General features: G+C 40.6%; 1 protein-coding gene across 1 annotated transcript in view; it reads right to left on the bottom strand.

Moving 5' to 3' along the window:
- Positions 1–23255, bottom strand: part of zgc:113223 (uncharacterized protein LOC541424 homolog) — a 113049-nt gene that overhangs the window by 42294 nt on the left and 47500 nt on the right. The window contains exon 7 of the mRNA XM_062452699.1: positions 17030–17191. Within this exon, the coding sequence (XP_062308683.1) occupies positions 17030–17191 (162 nt within the window). The remainder of the gene's footprint in view (positions 1–17029; positions 17192–23255) is intronic.

The raw sequence follows: 23255 nt of genomic DNA, 5'->3' as shown, positions 1-23255 counted from the left end.
TTTCATCATGTTGCTATGAAAACCAGTTTAGCCAAGCTAACTAACATAGTTTTTAGCTAGCTTGCATTACCATTCAATCGCTAACAAAATATTAGTGGTAAGTAAACATTTTAGTTATTATTAGTAAAAATAGCTTGCTAATCGGGCAGAACTTGTTAATGCAGGAGACTCCGAGACTTTAGCGCGTCACTAGCATCTCGTCATATCACGCAATCTGAGCACAGCTAGATAATCAGCGTCAGCGCTCTTGGGTACCCAGCATGCAGTGTGGCTGTCAAAAAACGCAAAGGCTTGTGGAAAAAAGTTTGGTTACAACAGCCATGCAAGGGATTTCAGTTGTTGTGTTCGTTCAGTTAGATGTTTGTAATGTTATTGTTTGTTAGTTAATATAATCTTGTTGGTCACCCTGAGTGTGCATGTTGTGTAGTTTAATGGGAACAGAGTCGGCTTTATTTTTTTATCACAGATCATACTTGCAAGGAGCAGAACTTTGGCTGTTCCTTAACCCAGTTGCCTACGAGGTTATTGTGGATTGACTGAGATTCTGGAAAGACATCTACTCAAGAAGAGTCAATATCTGCGGTTTTCAAGCCATCATTGAGAAAGTTTTGAAAACAGTGTTGGAGTTAATGTATTGATTGTGGGAGGCAATTGTTGGACTATATCTAAACCTCATGCGGCTGCTACAGCATTTCTGCTTTGGCGTGACTTGCGCTGGGAGAGAGGGAAACAGCATAGTGTGCGGGCAGATGTGTCTTTATATAGGGTGAAATGGAATGAGAAATGCAATACAAAATGTCTGAAAGGGGTGTATTTATGTAAATGTACACATTGCCTCAATATCTGTGTCAATAAATCAAATATAATTTTGACTGATGGTTTTTCAAACCTTAGTGTCTTCAAGGTGACATCATTCTGATGTACCATGCGCAAATTCATGCAATTATACCTTGAAATGTCAACAGTGTCTTAATCTTTGTCCCAAAGCTGACTAAAGCTAATACTCTACCCTTTCTATTCATCAAATCTCAACAGTTGGTGTGTAGCAGAGAGGATAAAGAGACTGACTTGTAACCTTATGCTCATGAGTTCAAATCCCCATTCAGCCTATTGTTGTTGGCCAACTACATGAAGTAGTTTTGCTCTCTTGTTGTCCAACTCTTGATCTTCTATAATGTACATTTTTATAATATTTTCCCATTTTGCGGAGGAACCCGCATCGCTGCTTGCAGCTATATTTGGTTGTATTATTATTCTAATGCAATGGGAGTCAATGGCAGCCCCTAAACCAGTAGTGTAAAAAGTTGAGAAATGTGGCATGTTGAAACTGCAGAGCATTAGTAACTACCATACCAAACATGGGCCACGTGAGACAATAGGTGGCGCTACAGGCCACGTCCCAATATGTCAATTTTCAAAGTGATGCCATTTGCGTCCCATTTGTCCCAAAATTTTGAAATTTGGTATATATGCCTTACAGCTCATGAGGAACAAAAAAGCCTCAAGAACCTATAACGGCCGCCATATTGGAATTTTCTTTACAATATAGATTAAGGAAACACATTTTTTCGCTACTCCTCCTACAATTTTTGTCCAATATTCCCCAGAATTGGCACGTATCATCATCAGAGCAACATTCACATTCAATTATCAAAGGATTTTTGATTTTCAAAACCGTTTGTCCGGTACAGCCAATCAAAATCGTCAGCAAAGCAACCAAACAGGAAGTTGGGTCATATCTCAGCACTCTGAGATATCAACACCAAACTTGGTATGTCACAAGGAAGACACAACAACATGTTACCATGTGCAAAGGCAACTTAATATCTCAAAAAAGGATTGAAATAAAGGAAATTTAATTTATTGCTAACGCTAAAATAATGCTTTACACATCCGCCGGTCAAAAACTGATACTCTGATTCAATCACAAGTTCATATGAAGACTCTTGACAATGTTTAGTACTCAAATCTGAGAAAAGGTTGAATGTGAGATGAAAAGTAGACTTATTGTGAATATTTGAAATATGCATGCTTGGCTAATTGCTAGGGCTTTTCTCTCAGGGTGTCCTGACCCCCTTCTCTCACTCCTTGGTTTTTACAAAGGCCCTTGTGGATCTTGGTGGTATTGCATTTCCGATTTGGTATCCCAATGGTAAAAAGTTGTCCAAGTTCTGAAACATTGAAAGTATAGGCCATGAGTAACTACCACACCACAAATGGCCCACCATTGTCCATGAGTGGCGCTACAGGCCAAGTAAACATTGTACATTTTAAAAGTGATGGAATTTCCACCCCATAAGTCCAAAATGTCTGAACATTGGTATGCATGCCTTATTACTCATGGGGAACAAAAAAGTCTATAGAACCCATAATGTCTGCAGCATTAATTTTTCTACACAGTGACAATTTGTGAAGAATTGTCCATTTTTAAATGGTTCGCAATCTATTGGAGGAATCCGCCATTGCTGCTTGCAGCTATATTTTTAACTGTTTCTAAAAGGTTTTTGGAGTGGAGGTAATAAGAGATGTTTGATGCTATTCGTATTTTGGTTGCTTTTAAAATAGTTTCAAGTTACAGGAAATTCAAACGAAACCATAGGAAAAGGCGCTTTGGAAAAGGAAGGATATGAGAATAGAAATGGAGTTTGTATGGTCTGCCTAAACATTTATTTAGATATTTTGCTCAGTTGACACAAAGATCATGCCTCTAAAGGTGGTATGATATTAAGTATGCGTCAATTTTGGCAGTATTTTTGAGTATTATAGATGGATTTTGTAAGCCATTTGAGTATTATAGATGGATTTTGTAAGCCATTTGAGTATTTATAGATGGATTTTGTAGAGTTAAATCCTAGAGAAGTAATACTGTTCGGTGATTGTTGATGTTTGCTAAATGGGTAGAAGTTTCAGACTTCTCAGGCAGATTCGGGGTTAGTGGTCAAGGCTTTGAGAATTTAGATTATACTTGACCATAGATGGGGTTTTGCTTTAAGAATAAGTAGTGATAATGGGTCACACTTTGTTAATGAGGCTATACAACAGGAAGTTATTTTGGTATCAATATGAGACTACATTGTGCTTATCACTCGAGCGAGGGTGCAGTTGAATGAGGGAATGGGACTTTGAAGAATAAGTTACTGAAATGTTGTAAAGACTCAGGAATTGGGCTGACAAGGGGTCAGTTACCTTCAACTGACCTCTGTGAGGATGTAATTCTCTTTTTGATTTACCTCACGGGCCAGACTGGGCCCGCGGGCCACATCCGGCCCGTGGGCCGTAAAATGCCCAGGTCTGGGTTTAGATAGTGAGGGAAGATACCATGCTCCGCCACCTGCTGGTCCATTGTTATATCCAGGGCGTGAGATTGCGGATATATTTTGGTATTGTGGGGATAGGATTAGATCACGGTTATCAGAAGGGTGGATAGGAGTATGTGCTAAGGTTATGTTAGTTTAAACTTTTTGGTGATGTATGTTGCACATATATTCCCAATAATACGGCAAGTGATGGGCCTATAGCTAGAGCATTATCAACCATGTGTACTTTGGCTAAAGAATTGGTCCTGGTTAGAAGGGACTTGGGGAATGTTTGGTAAATGGAAGGCTATATTGGTGTCTTGTTTTGTGTGGGTTAATGGTTATCTTGATGGGATTCACATTTTGGGGTTGTTGTTTAATTTCCTGTGTAAGGAAAATAGTGCAGGGTGCAATGGAGAAATCTTTTGCAGTTCAAATGATAAATCATACATGGGCGGAAATCCCGGGGGGGACACAACCCCCCCAATCCTGGGAAAAATATGATTTGTCCCCCCCAATAAATCACTGTAAACATAACTATGTAATTTCAACAACATTTATAATATGCAATGAAAGCGCTTTGCTGATTATGGACACAATGGCGCTTTTTGAAGTTTAAAAAGATTTCGAACCCCGCCCTTGGTCCCACAATGGTTTGATCCACAGCCCCAGCCCTCAGCAGTGATGCAGGTGCGTGTGTGAAAGTCGGACAGTATATGTTTGTGTCGTTGGTGGCTTATGTCCAGTAAGTAGTTGTAATATCTGACAAGGTGACTTGAGTGTCTACCATTTGAAATGCACGTGGCTAACGTGAAATTAATCCAGTTAATCGCACCATAGCGATTTCACTATGTTGGCTGGGTTCACACACACTAAACTAGCTGCATTTGCATAGCTAGCAAACAAACCGATAGAGAAAACATTAGCTAGCACTATTCCATTTGGCGTCGTCAAAAGATGGAAACTTTGCTATCGTCAATGTAATCCAAGATCAGCACGGATATTGTAGTTCTTCTAAATCCATTTGCCATGCTTAGCGATACTGAACAGAACTATACTATATTCCCACCATTGTCATAATTATCTTAAATGGTCTCGTTGCAAAAGCTAAATCGTCTCTAGGGACTTTGAAGCACCTGTGTGCCGATCTGGAGTAAACTGGCTATAACAAAGATGATGGCAAATACCACACAAACGGAATTGGGGCTCGCTAGCTGCATATTCAGCTATTCTGGGAAGCCAGCCAAATATAAAACCAAAACATGAATTATATTAAAATGACAAAAGGTTGCAGTTTGCGTTGTGTAAAGGGTGAACTCATACAGCTGTCAATCCAGCTGTCAATGCAATCCGTTTCACCTTTCCTAACTGACTGTCTAGCTACCTGGTAGATCGAAGCCTATTCTAGAAGAATGGTAATAAATGATAAAAGCCCATCTCCTACTGTAAATAACCTGTACATTGTGTGTGCGGCCAGCATGGTAGAAAAATTTCTGAAAAAAGAAAGACGGACATCAGAGCATTTCAGGACACCAAAACGCAAAGAAAGAACCCTAGTGGCCTAATTTCAAAGACTATTTGATAAAATGTTCATAAAAATGATGTGAAATGTGCTAAAATAAGTTTGTTGAGTCTCTTGTTTGGCAACATGACGGGTTCCTCTTCTCTAGACTTGTAAAATAGGGACATAATTGGACAATGCCATGGATACCCCCACTCTCTACTTAAACTGGTGACTGAACCAAGATTAATTTGAGGCAATGGTATTGTTGTTGTGATTAATTGTGTAGTATTGGGTACTGGTAGTTAGGAGGATGGCAAACATCTTATTTCTTTTCTAGGAGACAGACTGTGTGTCAGTGAGGGTGGTGAAAGGGAAAGAGCCAGGGAGAGACTTCAGATGATAGTGTCACAGCCATGGCAGGACCAACCTTTTTGCCAGCAGCACCAGTATAGGAGAGAGTGGCACAGCACTGTCTAGTCACCTCAGTGGTGGCACAGAACCATATCAGCCACACCCACAATTTATAGAACCGCAGACTTTTGCCAACAAAGTGTTGACATTTCAAGAGAAATGGTTTTGCGATTTCCCCCGACTTTATGATGGTTCAATTGAGATTATTTTAGATGAGACTGCACCATGCCCATTGTAATTACATAAACTGCACCCATACAGTGTACAGTACATACTGGCCTTTCTTGGTATTGCTGGTTGTAAATACTGTACACCTGGATTCATACTTGACTGATAAGAAACACTACTATAACTACATTTGAACAAGTTGAGACAACCCTTCAGTTACTAACTATAAATGATCCGATTAATTATGGTTCCTCAATATACATTTAACATATTACAATGTAGGCTGTGTTACAGCAGTCATTTTGGTGTCCCCCTCAGAAATTGCTCTTGAGAAAATGTCATATAATTGTCCCCCCCAAAGTTGATAGCAGATTTTCGCCACTGAAATCATAGTCCTTCTATCTAAGATTCTTGATACAATGGGGATTAGTTTGACCTAAGTAGGAAGTTCTTGAAAGGTTCAGTTGGAGACTTTACAGTAAGGTGCTAATGAAGCAGCTGTTGGACCTTTTGCTGTTGAGACCTTTTGTTATATACAATCCATTATGGAGAAGAATGTGTTCTTTCTTTGTATTGATTAACAATTGTTTAGAATGACCAGATGTTGTGAGTCTATATAAGACTGGGTGTGTTTTGGAGTCGGGATCACTTGGCTGAACGACATTTACGTTTGGTGTCCTCCAGTGGATCGATCACAGAGCGCTCTGTTAAGTAATGTACGGTACAGAATAAATAACTAGAAAGGCATTTCCTGCTGAAAATGCGTTGGAATGCTGAAAGATGGACCTTTCTGCAGCGTTTGATACGGTTAACCACCAGATCCTGCTCGCCAGACTTTCTGAGATGGGCATCACTGGCACTGCACTCCAGTGGATCTCATCCTACCTGTCGGGAAGATCCTACCAGGTTTCCTGGGGAGGCAAACTGTCAGGCCCTCGCCAGCTCTCCACTGGTGTCCCACAGGGCTCCGTCCTTGGACCCCTCCTCTTCTCTCTGTACACCACCTCACTTGGACCAATCATCACCTCCCATGGCTTCTCTTACCACTGCTACGCTGACGACACGCAGCTGTACCTGTCGTTCCCCCCGACAGATCCGGGGATCTCAGCTAGGATTGAGGCCTGCCTCACAGACATCTCCGCCTGGATGACCGAGCACCACCTCCAGCTGAACCTCGCCAAAACAGAACTTCTCATCATCCCGGCTAAACCCTCCATCTCCCACGATCTCTCAATCACCCTGGGATCTGCGACGGTGACCCCTTCATCCTCTGCCAGGATCCTTGGGGTTACCATGGACGACGAGCTCTCCCTCACGGCCCACATTGCTGCGGCCTCCCGGTCGTGTAGATTCACCCTCTACAACATCCGGAAGATCAGGAGATACCTGTCTGAGCACTCCACCCAGCTGCTAGTCCAAGCACTTGTCCTCTCCAAGTTGGACTATTGCAACTCGCTGCTCGCTGGTCTCCCAGCATGTGCAACCCGCCCTCTTCAGAGGATTCAGAATGCAGCGGCCCGCCTGGTCTACAATCTACCCAGACGCTCCCATGTTACCCCGCTCCTCATCTCTCTCCACTGGCTACCTATCATGGCCCGTATCAGATTCAAGACCCTGGTATTGACCTTCCGAGCAGTGAACGGGACTGCACCCGTCTACATCAAGTCTCTCCTGCAGCCCTACACCCCCACCCGTCACCTACGGTCTTCTTCAGACAACCGCCTGGTGGTCCCACCGCTCAAGACCGCCCGGTCCCAACACAAGCTCTTCTCCTGTCTGGCCCCCCAGTGGTGGAATCAACTCCCCACTTCCATCAGAGACACTGACTGTCTCTCCACCTTCAAGAAAAGGCTCAAGACGCACTTGTTCCGGGAGTACAACGGTACTTAGGAATGGTTCGCTTGACCCGATGTTAGTTTCCTCAAGGATCACAATGACTCTTGCTTAGAGACTTGTTGCTCTTGTGGTTAGTGGTAACTGACTTAAATTTTTGTACTCGCTGTGATATATTGTTTTATTATTGTTGCTTGCTTTTTTTCCACAGGTACACTTGCACTTATAGCAGTTCATGTTGTTTAATTGTAACTTGTTTAACTACATGCTCTTATGGTTCTTCCCTTTGGCACTTATTTTTGGTTGTTCACAATGTGTGCTTCATGTTTTGGCTACTCGCAATGTTTTGTGGCTATCTCGTTGTTATGATCAGTGACCTATGCACTTTGTAAAGCTCTCTCTTGGAAGTCGCTTTGGATAAAAGCGTCTGCTAAATGAATAAATGTAAATGTAAATGTAAAGATGAAATTATTTTTCTTAAATTGCAGAAAATACAGAAATGAGAAAATACCCGCAAGCTAAAATGAATGTCAAAAATGTGTGAGTCACACAAAAGAGGCAGTGTGGAAACTGAACTGCATCATCTAACAACGCTAAGAGCTGAAATACAATGCGGGAGAAGCTGAAAGCTGAACTGTTAAACAGAAGAAGAAGTAGGCCTAGGCTAGCTAGTCATAAAAAGAATATTATAGTCTTAACAGCTGAAATTATAGTTGGGATAGTAATAGCAGTAGTAGATGTGTGCATTGAGTGTGTTTACTCGGCTTTCTTAGTAGGATTCAATGTGTTTATTGAATGAAACATACAGCAGTAGGGCCGATACAGGAAGACACGGCGACACTTTGTTGCTGAAGGATGATGGTGCAAGTTTTGTCCGTGGAGCATACAACAATTAATAAAAAGAATCATGTAGACGCGCTTATTGAGTAATCGCATAACTAACTAGAAAAGGCTGTTCCTGCGAAACAGCAGTGAGAATGCCGAAAACCTGAATGGGGATAGCTGACCATGCTAAAAAAGCTGAAAATAGTGAAAATTTAGTAGAAAGTTATAAGCTGAAGCTTCAAAGCGCCCAAAAGGTATTTTTGAAAGGGGCAGGAGCTGGACGAAGGCATAAAACGACAGAAAAGAGAAGAACAATGCAAAAAGAGAAATAATTCAGAAGAATTTGAAAATTTTGTAGAAAGTCATTTGCTCAGGTTTCAAATTGGTCTGAAATGTATTTTAGAGAGGACCTGGAGCTAACTGATTAAAATGCTGCTGCAAAAAAAGTTGAACTATTGTGGGTAGTAAATAAGATCATGCTACATCTAACCAGCGGATCATCTTGCAAGTGTGTCAAAGTGGTATTTTTACAGACTGTGTTAACACCGTAGGCGTGAATAATGCATGCATAGTGATTGTCGTCCATCTGTAGCCGAAGCTAAGCTAGAGGGAGGATGTAAAGGGAGACTTTCTACAGTAAGCCATATCTACTGCTTCAAATTGAAAACGGAGACCATCTTTTGATTAAAGACAAGTTCCTTAACCTCTGTTGTCAATATCGCCAATAAAAAGTAAATACTCTTCAGTTACGAAGCATTTGTTTGTAGCTAGGTAACGAATATTATGTCTGGAAAAACGTAGCTAGCTATGTGACCTGGTTTTGCCGTATGATGACAGTCGTAGTGTCACTAGAATGGTGTCGTGGAAATTTGGAATACAGTTATAATGTGTGTGTTTTATATGAGGAATGTGTTTTAAGGGAAGTCTAAAAGTTTGTTAAGAAGCTTAATACAATGAATGTTGAAGCAACTCCATTTGGTAGAGATGCCATTTGCAGTTTATGACACCTGGGGAGGAGGAGACAGCTGGTCTGGAGACAATGTGGATTCAACTGTATTGTTATTGTGATCTGAGGGAGCAGTTTAAGATAGATGAACTGATCAAGCTGCTCTGACCCTTCCTGTAGCATGGGTGGGGTTAATTAAATACTTGTTTGAAGATGTCCACACAAAGGACAGTTGACCATTTGACTGGTGAACTCCTGTGGTTTTACTATCTACTGTTTTGGGGAGAGATGCCACATCAAAGAACTGTGGGACACTTGGTATGGAGTCAAACTGTCACTGAGCAGTGCTGACCAATCACAGAGTTTGATACATAGATGAATTGATCATCAGAAGAACCATTTGATCTAAAGTTTATATAAGGCAGGGTTTTAGGGTTGTTCTTCATCACTCTTGCGAACGACCTGTGGCTAGCACCTCCTTCGTAATGACTGATCAGCAAAGCTTTGTTTAATATTACGTAATTGTATTATCTAAATAAATTGTAATAAAACCACATCTCTTGACTACTCAGATCTACACAGTGCCACTTGAATTTCCACCTTCACATTGGCCATAACAAAAGATCATATTTCAAATCTGTCTGCTGTTCTACATTGCCCACACAATTCAACTCTAACATGGCCTGTATCTTGTATCGAAAGTGCTCGAAAATTAGCTCGTCTAATGTATGGTGGACTGAGAACATATTTGTTAGTCAAAGCAGAGCGAGCAGATGTCGTGGGAGAATTCCTACTGTGTTAGATTTACTGCTTCAAATTGAAAACGGAGAAGATATTTAGAGTAAAGACAATTTACTTAACATCTGTGTTCAATATCGTCAATTAAAAGTAAAAACTTTCCAGTTACGAAGTGTTTGTTCGTAGGATTAACGCCAGCTGCAGCAAACACATGCCCCAGCCCCGGTTTTTGGCTGTTCGTGACGGTCAGCTATGACAGTCTTGAGCCTCGATTTTTGCAGATTTCTGTGAAACTTGCTAAAATAAAAACGATCTAGCTAGATTATGTACACTTTAAGCTCAATGTACATACCTTGTTTGGCCAATTTGGTCGATTTGTGGAAAAAAAGACGAACCGTTTTTAGTTATGGAGCCATCGCGCTAGCTCGATTATACGAGAATAACAGAAATGTAGCTAGAATCCACACCTCACACAAGTTAACCGAGACGCAAAACTGTACGTCCAATCCCAAAAATAAGGATATTTTCCGAGACCCAAGACTCTGCCTAAACCAGAGATATTCTTTATATGTCTGTGCAGTCAGAAATACGACTCTACCTGCAGTTTCGAAAACGTGTTCCTTTTGCTTTCCTGGTGCGTGTTTGTTTGGTTGCCACGGTGATTGCGCAGCTGTGATGGCTAACGAGCTAGGCAGAGAGAAAAACTAACATTTACCTAGCATCCACACCTCAAACAAGTTGACCTAGACGCAAAACTATACGTCCAATCCAAAAAATAAGGGTATTTTCCGAGACCCAAGACTGCCGAAACCAGAGATGTCCTTTATATTTCTGTGCGGTCAGAAATACGACTCTACCGGCAGTTTCAAAATCTTGTTCTTTTTGCTTTTTCTGACAATTTTGTCACCAGATTTGCATTGGTCTCTATGGGGCGAGAGTTGGACTTTGTCTCGCTTTCGTGGGGCTCTGAACAAATGTGTACGTCTGTTGGATTCAACAGACAACTGTCTACGACCAGCACAAAATTAGCTATCTATTGATCCAAAAACGAAGCATGAAGAGCGAAAATTGTGGCAATGCTGGCAAACTAGAAATATTTTTTCAACGACATCCGAAGCTGCCCTCCACTCTAAAGCCCAATTTATACTTAGGTCGCAGACACTTTTGAAAAGGTCGCCGACAGAAATGACGTCTCGGTCGACACTTTTAACCGTTGCTTAGAAGTGTCGCCTACCAGGAGAAATTTCTACTGGCGCGGATGTCGTCACATAGTGAAAAATTAAAATTGTCAGTTTCTCCGATTGATCACCTAGGCTACAAAGCGTTAACAATGTAACCATAGCTATGAATGTAACGGTAAAATTATTCTGTTTACGCCACGCGAACCTTGAGCACAGGCGACTGTTTTCCGAAATATAAATGCAGCAGCCTGAGCGACACTTTTTTTTCGTCGCCGACCATTTCAAAAGTGTCCGCGACCGAAGTATAAATTAAGCTTTAGCGTTTCAGTCTGCACTCTAGGGTTTCACGTAAACACCCATGTAAATCTCAGAAACGGCTTGAAAAAGTCATGAAACATAATCAGTGATATTGAAAAAAGTTGAATAGATCTAAAAAAGCTGAATTATTCAAAAATAGTTTAGGGTTTTGTCAACATTTTAAAGTTTAAATGGTGGCTCTAGCTGAAATATTGAGGAAGAAGAAGGATTTGGAAGTTGAAGAAGTTTGAGAGGATTTGAAAGAAAACTCCATTGGAAACCCATGTTAAAAATATTATGAATATTGATTTATATTAATTCAAGCATAAGAGGTACAAAGCTGAAAAGTCATAGCACCCATGGCCTGAAACTGCTGAATTTTTTGATAGCTGAACGGTTTTAATAGCTGAAGATTTGAAGGCGCTGAAAGGTGTCTTGGAAGAAATAGAAGAAGAAGTTGAACTAGAAAAGGCATTTCCTGCTGAAAATGCGTTGGAATGCTGAAATCTGAAATCATTTTTTTTAAATGGCTGAAAATACAGAAATGAGAAAATACCCGCAAGCTGAAATGAATGTCAAGAAATGTGTGAGTCACACAAAAGAGGCAGTGTGGAAACTGAACTGCATCATCTAACAACGCTAAGAGCTGAAATACAATGCGGGAGAAGCTGAAAGCTGAACTGTTAAACAGAAGAAGAAGTAGGCCTAGGCTAGCTAGTCATAAAAAGAATATTATTGTCTTATCAGCTGAAATTATAGTTGGGATAGTAATAGCAGTAGCAGATGTGTGCATTGAGTGCGTTTACTCGGCTTTCTTAGTAGGATTCAATGTGTTGATGGAATGAAACATACAGCAGTAGGGCCGATACAGGAAGACACGGCGACACTTTGTTGCAGAAGGATGATGGTGCAAGTTTTGTCCGTGGAGCATACAACGATTAATAAAAAAGAATCATGTAGACGCGTTTATTGAGTAATCGCATAACTAATTACACATGTAAACGGAGTAATCGTATTATTGGCATAAACCGACAATTGCTAGTAATCGGGTTTCTCATGGTCAAGTAAACGTACCAATCACCTATTTGAGAGACTGAGTGGTGCGTGTCTGTCGTTACGGTGATGGTGCAGCTATGATTTCTAACGCGCTGAGGGCAGAGAATAAGAGAAATGTAGCTAGAATCCACACCTCAAACATGATAACCTAGACGCAAAACTGTACGTCCAATCCAAAAAATACCGATATTTTCCGAGACCCAAGACTCTGCCTAAACCAGAGATATTCTTTATATGTCTGTGCAGTCAGAAATACGACTCTACCTGCAGTTTCGAAAACGTGTTCCTTTTGCTTTCCTGGTGCGTGTTTGTTTGGGTGCCACGGTGATGGCGCAGCTGTGATGGCTAACGAGCTGGGCAGAGAGTATAACTAATGTAGCTAGAATCCACACCTCAAACAAGTTAACCTAGACGCAAAACTATACGTCCAATCCAAAAAATAAGGATATTTTCCGAGACCCAAGACTCTGCCTAAACCAGAGATATTCTTTATATGTCTGTGCAGTCAGAAATACGACTCTACCTGCAGTTTCGAAAACGTGTTCCTTTTGCTTTCCTGGTGCGTGTTTGTTTGGGTGCCACGGTGATGGCGCAGCTGTGATGGCTAACGAGCTGGGCAGAGAGAATAACTAATGTAGCTAGAATCCACACCTCAAACAAGTTAACCTAGACGCAAAACTATACGTCCAATCCAAAAAATAAGGATATTTTCCGAGACCCAAGACTCTGCCTAAACCAGAGATATTCTTTATATGTCTGTGCAGTCAGAAATACGACTCTACCTGCAGTTTCGAAAACGTGTTCCTTTTGCTTTCCTGGTGCGTGTTTGTTTGGTTGTCACGGTGATGGCGCAGCTGTGATGGCTAACGAGCTAGGCAGAGAGAAAAACGAACATTTACCTAGCATCCACACCTCAAACAAGTTGACCTAGACGCAAAACTATACGTCCAATCCAAAAAATAAGGATATTTTCCGAGACCCAAGACTCTGCCGAAACCAGAGATGTCCTTTATATTTCTGTGCGGTCAGAAATACGACTCTACCGGCAGTTTCAAAATCTTGTTCTTTTTGCTTTCTCTGACGATTTTGTCACCAGATTTGCATTGGTCTCTATGGGGCGAGAGTTGGACTTTGTCTCGCTTTCATGGGGCTCTGAACAAATGTGTACGTCTGTTGGATTCAACAGACAACTGTCTACGACCAGCACAAAATTAGCTATCTATTGATCCAAAAACGAAGCATGAAGAGCGAAAATTGTGGCAATGCTGGCAAACTAGAAATATTTTTTCAACGACATCCGAAGCTGCCCTGCACTCTAAGCGTTTCAGTCTGCACTCTAGGGTTTCACGTAAACACCCATGTAAATCTCAGAAACGGCTTGAAAAAGTCATGAAACATAACCAGTGATATTGAAAAAAGTTGAATAGATCTAAAAAAGCTGAATTATTCAAAAATAGTTTAGGGTTTTGTCAACATTTTAAAGTTTAAATGGTGGCTCTAGCTGATATATTGAGGAAGAAGAAGGATTTGGAAGTTGAAGAAGTTTGAGAGGATTTGAAAGAAAACTCCATTGGAAACCCATGTTAAAAATATTATGAATATTGATTTATATTAATTCAAGCATAAGAGGTACAAAGCTGAAAAGTCATAGCACCCATGGCCTGAAACTGCTGAATTTTTTGATAGCTGAACGGTTTTAATAGCTGAAGATTTGAAGGCGCTGAAAGGTGTCTTGGAAGAAATAGAAGAAGAAGTTGAACTAGAAAAGGCATTTCCTGCTGAAAATGCGTTGGAATGCTGAAATCTGAAATCATTTTTTTTAAATGGCTGAAAATACAGAAATGAGAAAATACCCGCAAGCTGAAATGAATGTCAAGAAATGTGTGAGTCACACAAAAGAGGCAGTGTGGAAACTGAACTGCATCATCTAACAACGCTAAGAGCTGAAATACAATGCGGGAGAAGCTGAAAGCTGAACTGTTAAACAGAAGAAGAAGTAGGCCTAGGCTAGCTAGTCATAAAAAGAATATTATTGTCTTATCAGCTGAAATTATAGTTGGGATAGTAATAGCAGTAGCAGATGTGTGCATTGAGTGCGTTTACTCGGCTTTCTTAGTAGGATTCAATGTGTTGATGGAATGAAACATACAGCAGTAGGGCCGATACAGGAAGACACGGCGACACTTTGTTGCAGAAGGATGATGGTGCAAGTTTTGTCCGTGGAGCATACAACGATTAATAAAAAAGAATCATGTAGACGCGTTTATTGAGTAATCGCATAACTAATTACACATGTAAACGGAGTAATCGTATTATTGGCATAAACCGACAATTGCTAGTAATCGGGTTTCTCATGGTCAAGTAAACGTACCAATCACCTATTTGAGAGACTGAGTGGTGCGTGTCTGTCGTTACGGTGATGGTGCAGCTATGATTGCTAACGCGCTGAGGGCAGAGAATAAGAGAAATGTAGCTAGAATCCACACCTCAAACATGATAACCTAGACGCAAAACTGTACGTCCAATCCAAAAAATACCGATATTTTCCGAGACCCAAGACTCTGCCTAAACCAGAGATATTCTTTATATGTCTGTGCAGTCAGAAATACGACTCTACCTGCAGTTTCGAAAACGTGTTCCTTTTGCTTTCCTGGTGCGTGTTTGTTTGGGTGCCACGGTGATGGCGCAGCTGTGATGGCTAACGAGCTGGGCAGAGAGTATAACTAATGTAGCTAGAATCCACACCTCAAACAAGTTAACCTAGACGCAAAACTATACGTCCAATCCAAAAAATAAGGATATTTTCCGAGACCCAAGACTCTGCCTAAACCAGAGATATTCTTTATATGTCTGTGCAGTCAGAAATACGACTCTACCTGCAGTTTCGAAAACGTGTTCCTTTTGCTTTCCTGGTGCGTGTTTGTTTGGATGCCACGGTGATGGCGCAGCTGTGATGGCTAACGAGCTGGGCAGAGAGAATAACTAATGTAGCTAGAATCCACACCTCAAACAAGTTAACCTAGACGCAAAACTATACGTCCAATCCAAAAAATAAGGATATTTTCCGAGACCCAAGACTCTGCCTAAACCAGAGATATTCTTTATATGTATGTGCAGTCAGAAATACGACTCTACCTGCAGTTTCGAAAACGTGTCCCTTTTGCTTTCCTGGTGCGTGTTTGTTTGGTTGTCACGGTGATGGCGCAGCTGTGATGGCTAACGAGCTAGGCATAGAGAAAAACGAACATTTACCTAGCATCCACACCTCAAACAAGTTGACCTAGACGCAAAACTATACGTCCAATCCAAAAAATAAGGATATTTTCCGAGACCCAAGACTCTGCCGAAACCAGAGATGTCCTTTATATTTCTGTGCGGTCAGAAATACGACTCTACCGGCAGTTTCAAAATCTTGTTCTTTTTGCTTTCTCTGACGATTTTGTCACCAGATTTGCATTGGTCTCTATGGGGCGAGAGTTGGACTTTGTCTCGCTTTCATGGGGCTCTGAACAAATGTGTACGTCTGTTGGATTCAACAGACAACTGTCTACGACCAGCACAAAATTAGCTATCTATTGATCCAAAAACGAAGCATGAAGAGCGAAAATTGTGGCAATGCTGGCAAACTAGAAATATTTTTTCAACGACATCCGAAGCTGCCCTGCACTCTAAGCGTTTCAGTCTGCACTCTAGGGTTTCACGTAAACACCCATGTAAATCTCAGAAACGGCTTGAAAAAGTCATGAAACATAATCAGTGATATTGAAAAAAGTTGAATAGATCTAAAAAAGCTGAATTATTCAAAAATAGTTTAGGGTTTTGTCAACATTTTAAAGTTTAAATGGTGGCTCTAGCTGAAAGATTGAGGAAGAAGAAGGATTTGGAAGTTGAAGAAGTTTAAAGAAGTTTGAGAGGATTTGAAAGAAAACTCCATTGGAAACCCATGTTAAAAATATTATGAATATTGATTTATATTAATTCAAGCATAAGAGGTACAAAGCTGAAAAGTCATAGCACCCATGGCCTGAAACTGCTGAATTTTTTGATAGCTGAACGGTTTTAATAGCTGAAGATTTGAAGGTGCTGAAAGGTGTCACGGAAGAAATAGAAGATAAATAAGTTGAATAAAGATTCAAAGAACAATACTTGGAATGCTGCTTCAGCATTCCAACAATAAAGATTCAAAGAACAATACTTGGAATGCTGAAGCAGCATTCCAACAATTAGTAGTAATCCAGCATCCTGACTATTCGAGTGCACAGTGTCTTCAGATTTTCCACCACAAACTAGACAAACCTCACATATACAGAGAGATCAACAATCCTGCATGCAGTACTTTGGCCCAACTGTGGCATATAACTATCATGCTTGCCATGTTCCTTTTGCAAAAACTTTACTAATGTTTAACAAAGTAACATAATGAATTTTGAATTAAGGTCAGCATAACAAGCTGCCCTGATATGCTACACCAGGGCAGCTACAACAATAGTAGCCCATCAGTATGTGGAGAAATATTGTTGCATGGAACCTCTCAAACAATTCAGAATGTAAAGTTTGTAAGTCAGTCACAATAAATAGGAGAATTGAAGCATATAAATGAATGAATCATTCATCTATGAGTTACTACTGCACTGGAAACCTACTACATAAGTAAAACCTGCTAAAAAATTGGTTTTATTTTACACAGACCATAAAATAAAGGGTAACCATTATAAAAGAATATGTGAACAATTTTTTATTTTATATACTGTAAAAAGTTAATATTTTGTCTTACCTCAAGAAGGAGCAGCCCCCCAGTCAGCCCACTCACAAGGAAAAGGTTTCTTTTCCCCCACCATACAATCCTGTCAAGACAGCCTGTGGTGTACACTCTCCCCTGTGCAGTGGTCTCCTCCAAACCCTGGACCTTGTAGCCACACATGGTGTTGAAAATGGTCTGGTAGTGAATACATGCAAAAGTAAACGACACAGTCACACACATTGATATTAGGATAGACTGTCCACCCAATCTCAGTATTACTTTTGAGTATTGTGTGCTTCGCAATAGTATGTGAAAGATTATCAAGATCTGGTAGAATGTGTAGGTTATTGTTTATGGAAAGCCACTTTTCAACTTTACAGTCTAAATAAAGTCAAATATATTTTCTAAAAAATAAATGATTTAAAATGGGTATAGGCCAGTATCAGTGAAGACCACCTAAACCTTTACTGAGAACAAGTCATGACCAAGACCAGGTAACACTGAAATAACATAATCTTTGCATAAACTTATTGTTAACATTAAAAAGTAATGAGCGATATGCAGCTGACATTAGCTGTTGATATAACGTAACATCATTAGCTACATTTTCATGTGGTCTTTCTCGTCAGTGTTAGCAAACAAGCAAACCTATCTTTGGAAAGTAACTTTGGGTGAGGGGTTCAGAGTTTTGGTGGCAGCACCACCAGGCAGCACCCAAACTATCTGTGCAGCAGCACCTATCACAGAGTTCCTGCTCTGGGGTGTTCAGATAAATTAAGGATGTAACCTTTATACCGCATGAAAAGAACAGTGTGGAAATATTTCCTACCTAATAATGTGTTATGAAAACTGCTCTGGCGTGCAAGATAGATATGAAACACTCAAGGTCTTTCTCCCAGTTTAATCCGCAACCCGTGATAAACAATGTTAGTTCCTTGAGCTAAATAGCACCCGTAGGAAGAATACTATCATCAGCTAGACAGCTGCTACGCAGGGGAGGAGAATTCTCACCAATGTTGTAGAAATAATCATGCATGAAGACTAGATTTTAGACAACTCTGAACCGAGTTGTTTCCTTGCTGGCAAAAATAAAACTATTGGACTTTCTTTGAACCCGACGACTCTGCACTTCTTTTTAAAGATTTACCTAACAACTTGGTCCTTCGAGCCGGATCTCAACAGCCTTTCCGTCATCCAGAACAGGGACTAAAACCGTGCACGGGGGAGTCTGGGATTCCTGAATAGAAGACCTCCAGCTGAATTGCTGTCACCTAGAGGCCAGTTTCCCTGGGAAACGGAAAGGTGACAAGATCCTAGAGTAACCACTGTCACAGTTTCGTTGGACGTTTTTATAAAGACCTGTGAAATACCAGTGAAGTAAACGTTGTAAATATTTACTAAGACCTGTGAAATATCAGTGAAGTAAATAGAGATAAAAAGACCATAGTCTATGTGAGAAGACAACAGGGATACATAACTCTTTGCGCACGTTAAAATAGAGAAAAAGTCCTGGGGACTTAAAAATAACCATGGGTAATTGTTTTACATGTTGTAAAAGAGAAGATGTAGAAATCACTGGAGATGCCAAATATATGCAAACTCAGGGACACGAGTATGTCAAATATTTGAAAGTATGGAAAACATAATTTGGGTTTAATGGTAAAATAAGTGTGGAGAGTTGTTCCAAACTGGTTAAAGATATCCAAGAAAAAGGGAATCAGAAAACCAACAAAAAACATGGCTTAGAACAGGCAAGAAAATGGCTAGAGGAAGCACATAATAATTATCATAATGACCATTATGATAATGCCCCTAGCGCCCCACTCAACCATGGGAAAACGACTCGCTCTACCCAAATTTATCAAGCTCTAATCCTTTCGGTCATATGCTCCTGCGAGCATCGCCTCTGCGATTAATAAAGACAGGAAGTATTGGCACTAGAAGCGGCCCTAAAGATAGATATAAGGTGGCTCCAAAACCACTGCAAGATGAGAGCAATGAGGAATTCCAGGACGCTTTTCCTATGATACAAGTACCAAACCCGAATGCAGGGGAAAATGACAATCAGACTATGTATGTGTTCAGACCATGGACAGCAGAAGACTTAAGACGTGCTACAGAAGGCATTCCTCATCCTGAAGTCAAGGCAGCAGAATTCGTAGCCGGAATAAACGGATTGATTGATAGTTACCAGCTAAATGGGTTGGAAATAGAGAGAGCAGTCAGACAGATACTGCGACCAGATTGGTGTATGATATGCGGAGACTGGAGGGGGGTTGACAATAGGGATGGGCGGATCGATCCTAAAGTATCAATATTTTCGATACTGGAATTGTATCAAAAGGATCGATTCTCAATTTGAAATATCGATCCTACCTGGCATTTCTTTTAAACAAGTGATTTTAGAATATTTTTATAATAGTTGTAGGTCGTAGTATAGAAATGTACTTAAATAAGAAAGTCAATGGGAACTATTTTTTCTTCCGCTGTGTCTGTGCTTATCATGAGTTCATCAGCGGCAGCGCGCCACGCTCTCTCACTCTCACTCAGTGAAAGCACACTAAGCGCAGATTCGAGTGCATTGCTGCGGTCATGACTGAAAGAAAAAGAAGCATAATCTGGAGTTATTTCACTCCAGTTAACAACGATGAAGCTTTATGTGACATTTGTCAAACAACAATACGCCATTGTGGCAATACCACAAACATGACAAGCATCTAAAAGATAAACACCCTAAAGAGCACAACGAAGTACAGCTGACGCGAGCAGAGGAGGCAACACAGACACGTAATGCTTATTGCAGTTTATTTAATATTAATAACAATGGCTTCCAGAATGAATTATAAAATTACTCAAATAAAAATATTTAATAGAAGTATCGGTATCGGTATTGATATCGACGATACTGGTCTTGAAAGTACTTGGTATCGGATCGAAAAGAAAATGATTGGTATCGCCCATCCCTAGTTGACAATAATGGACGAGCCCTCGCCCCAGCAAATGGAAATGTAGCCGACCGCGTACGAGCACTTCTAGAGCGAATACAGTTACATTACCGGGCTAGACCTGATTGGACAGAAGTGAATAGATGTATTCAGAAAGATGAGGAGGACGTAGATCAATATTATCATCGATTAAAATAGGTCTTTGATAATCATAGGCGTAGCACCCCCTCAAGACATGCAACATGACTCACCTTACGAACAGCAGTTAAAGAATGCGTTCCTGAAAGGATGCCTTCCACAGATCACAGGGTTTGTGACTAAACATATGGTAGATCACCGCACTGCCCTATTAAATGCTACTCAAGAATATGCCCACCATGCCGAGAAACACTCCAAACAAAAGAAAAAGAAGGCAGCGTTTGTTTTGGATGATGAAGGGACCACAGTATATGTGTTACAACGGTACTTAGGAATGATTTGCTGGACCTGATAGCTAGCTTAGCTTCCTCCAGGAACACAATGACTCTTACTGAGGGACTTGTTGCTCTTGTTGGTTAGTTGTAACTGACATTACCTTTAACTTCTTTTACGTGCTGTGACTTATATTATATTAACTACATGCTCTTATGGTTCTCCCCATTGGCACTTATTTGCTTTTCACAATGTATGCTTCATGTTTGGCTACTCGCAATGTTTTGGGGCTATCTCGTTGTTATGATCAGTGACCTATACTCTTTTGTAAAGCTCTCTCTTGGAAATCGCTTTGGATAAAAGAGTCTGCTAAATGAATAAATGTAAATCTAGAAGGTGGGGCAGGGACGAGGAAGAGGAGGAGGATGGGTAGAACAGAGGGTAGAACAGAAGGATGCTATGTATGTGGTCAAATGGGACATTGGGCAAGAGATTGCAGACAAAGAAAGCAGGGGCCTGTACTACGAATCAAGATCAACATGCTCTGGATCACTTTCAGTTACCCGGCTACGCAAAGCGTAACAATCGCAATCACGATAAGTGGTATCACGACGGCGGTTATCAACTCTGTAACTCAACCCAGATCTTTCCAATCTAGAGACGTGCACGTTCACATAAAGGGGCGGTGTTTGTACCGTATATCCAATCGCAAACATGGACAAAACAAGAGCCGCATATTTCACGCAGGAGGAGCCGACAATAATCTTCCAAACTTTGTCTACTCCTCCTGCGTGAAATATTGTAATACAAACATATCAAGAATACAGACATATAATACAGACAAAATCAACAAAGTCGCTGCTGCCAAGCTGGCAGAAAATAGCAGACGTGGTAAATGCGTAAGCTACATGACTTATTGATATCTTGTGCCCCAGGCACAAGATGTGACCATAATTACATGTGTGCATTCCATAATGTTAAACTTTTGTTGCTGTATTATTTTAGTTGCAACCCTGGCAGTGGCAAACGATCGTGGGAGCAAATACAAAATAAATATGAAACCATAATTCAAAACGGTAAGTAGCAGTAGGCAATCTACTTGCACATATTTTAAGGCCAACAAGTACAAGGCTGAATTGCCTGAGTCAGTCCCTTTTGTAGGATATTGGTATAGCTACAAAGGGCCTATAGAACAATGAAATTGAGGGGGCCCTCCTCCACAGGACTTCACTCCTGCTGAGGAGCTGGCCCTCTCCAGCTATCAGGGTCGCCCCATGATGGAAGGACTGGAAGGGGGCATTTCTTCAGACCCTGGTGGCAGCAGCTCGGAAACCCAAGCATATGTATGTTTCAAGTAATCTATGTGACCATTGTAAGGCTGGGTGTCAAACCTGCCCCCACCTCTCATATGCTAAAGTCTGGAGTTTCTGGATGGTCTCAACTTGATGGCCCTCACACCCCATTCAAGATTTGGTCTGATTGGTTGGTTTTGTGTATAAAGGGAATTGTAATGCATTGTTCTGTGGATTCTTCATCTCCTGAGACTTTCTCCTCAGTTCTCCCTTGTCCTACTGTCCTACTCCTTGCTCACCTCTTGCTTTCTCTCTGATTTACAATGATCATGGTAGAGTAGGTAAGATTTAAAGCTTTCATATTGTAACATGTTTGCCTTGTAATTGATTTCATTCATTTGCAATGTTATTAAATGCGTATTTCATTTAACCGTACTTTGACCATTCTTGCTCTGATTTAACCCATAGAGTCAAATACCTGGAATTCTATTGATATTGGCATGATTTGGTTCATGCTAATACACTGTTCAGTTTCCCATTTTCCTTTAAACCATAGGGGAATTCGTTTTGGTTGTTTGGCCAATATTTAACCCCCTACACGATGTTCATTCTACAATTATTTATGAATATTGTAGGAGTGAAATGTATTACTGTTCTCTGCAGTGACAGGAAATATAGTGGTGTTGCTGCCACCACCCACTGTTGTCCCACTGTGCCATACAGAGGTAACAGTGAAACTAATAGTCATACGCCAGTATGTATGCCATATGTGGTTGCTGAATATTGATCAAATATGCCATTTACTTTCTCAAGTGGAGGTCCTAGATGATCAGGAAACTGTGTCTGCCTGCTCAGAGAGCATTTTGGGGGTACACTTTTGAGTTTTATTTACCACTTGCAATACAGATGGTGAGAGTGTGTGAACGTGTGGCTGTGATTGAAGTGTCTGTAATGACTTGCTAATGGTGGTGGTCTGAACATGAGACACAAGTCCTTACAGTGCTCATTTCAAATATGACTCAATTGATTAAATTGCTATGGTGTTAAACTCAGCAGGAAGAGGAACGTCTTCCTCCCCCTGAGCCTAGGGCCTCCACTTCAAGGCCAAGACAAAGACACAAATTATAAGCAATGAACCTTGAAACACAGTAGTCAAATGGACACCTTCAACTTTCTCCAAGTGTGCCTTGCAAAGGGACAATGTTCTTTATTTGTTTCAGGTTGGAGCAGACAATGTGAGGGCCCTGTATAAAAGAACCCTGGAGCTCGATATAGAGTACAAGAGGCTCGATATAGAGTATAAGAGGCTCGATATAGAGTATAAGAGGCTTTTAATTTAAAAAACAAGGCTGGCTGTTCTGTGTTCCTAGGGAATGGAGAACACATAAGGATGTATTTGTTAAACTTTTTTCTGTCTTTTTATAGCTTTTTGTGGATTTTTTGTTGTGAATTTTGAGTCTTTTGTGGGGGTTTTCACCATTTCTATCGTTCAATGTCCTATTTATTCTTTTTGAAAAATGCTATAAAAGTGAATGAAACATCCAAATTCAATGAAAGTAGTGAAATTATCATTTATTTAACTTCTGAAGAACATTGTATGGTAACATACAC

Source organism: Osmerus eperlanus, chromosome 26, assembly GCF_963692335.1.
Source record: "Osmerus eperlanus chromosome 26, fOsmEpe2.1, whole genome shotgun sequence".
NCBI classification, from domain to species: Eukaryota; Metazoa; Chordata; class Actinopteri; order Osmeriformes; family Osmeridae; genus Osmerus; species Osmerus eperlanus.
This window is presented reverse-complemented; position numbering and strand designations above follow the sequence as displayed.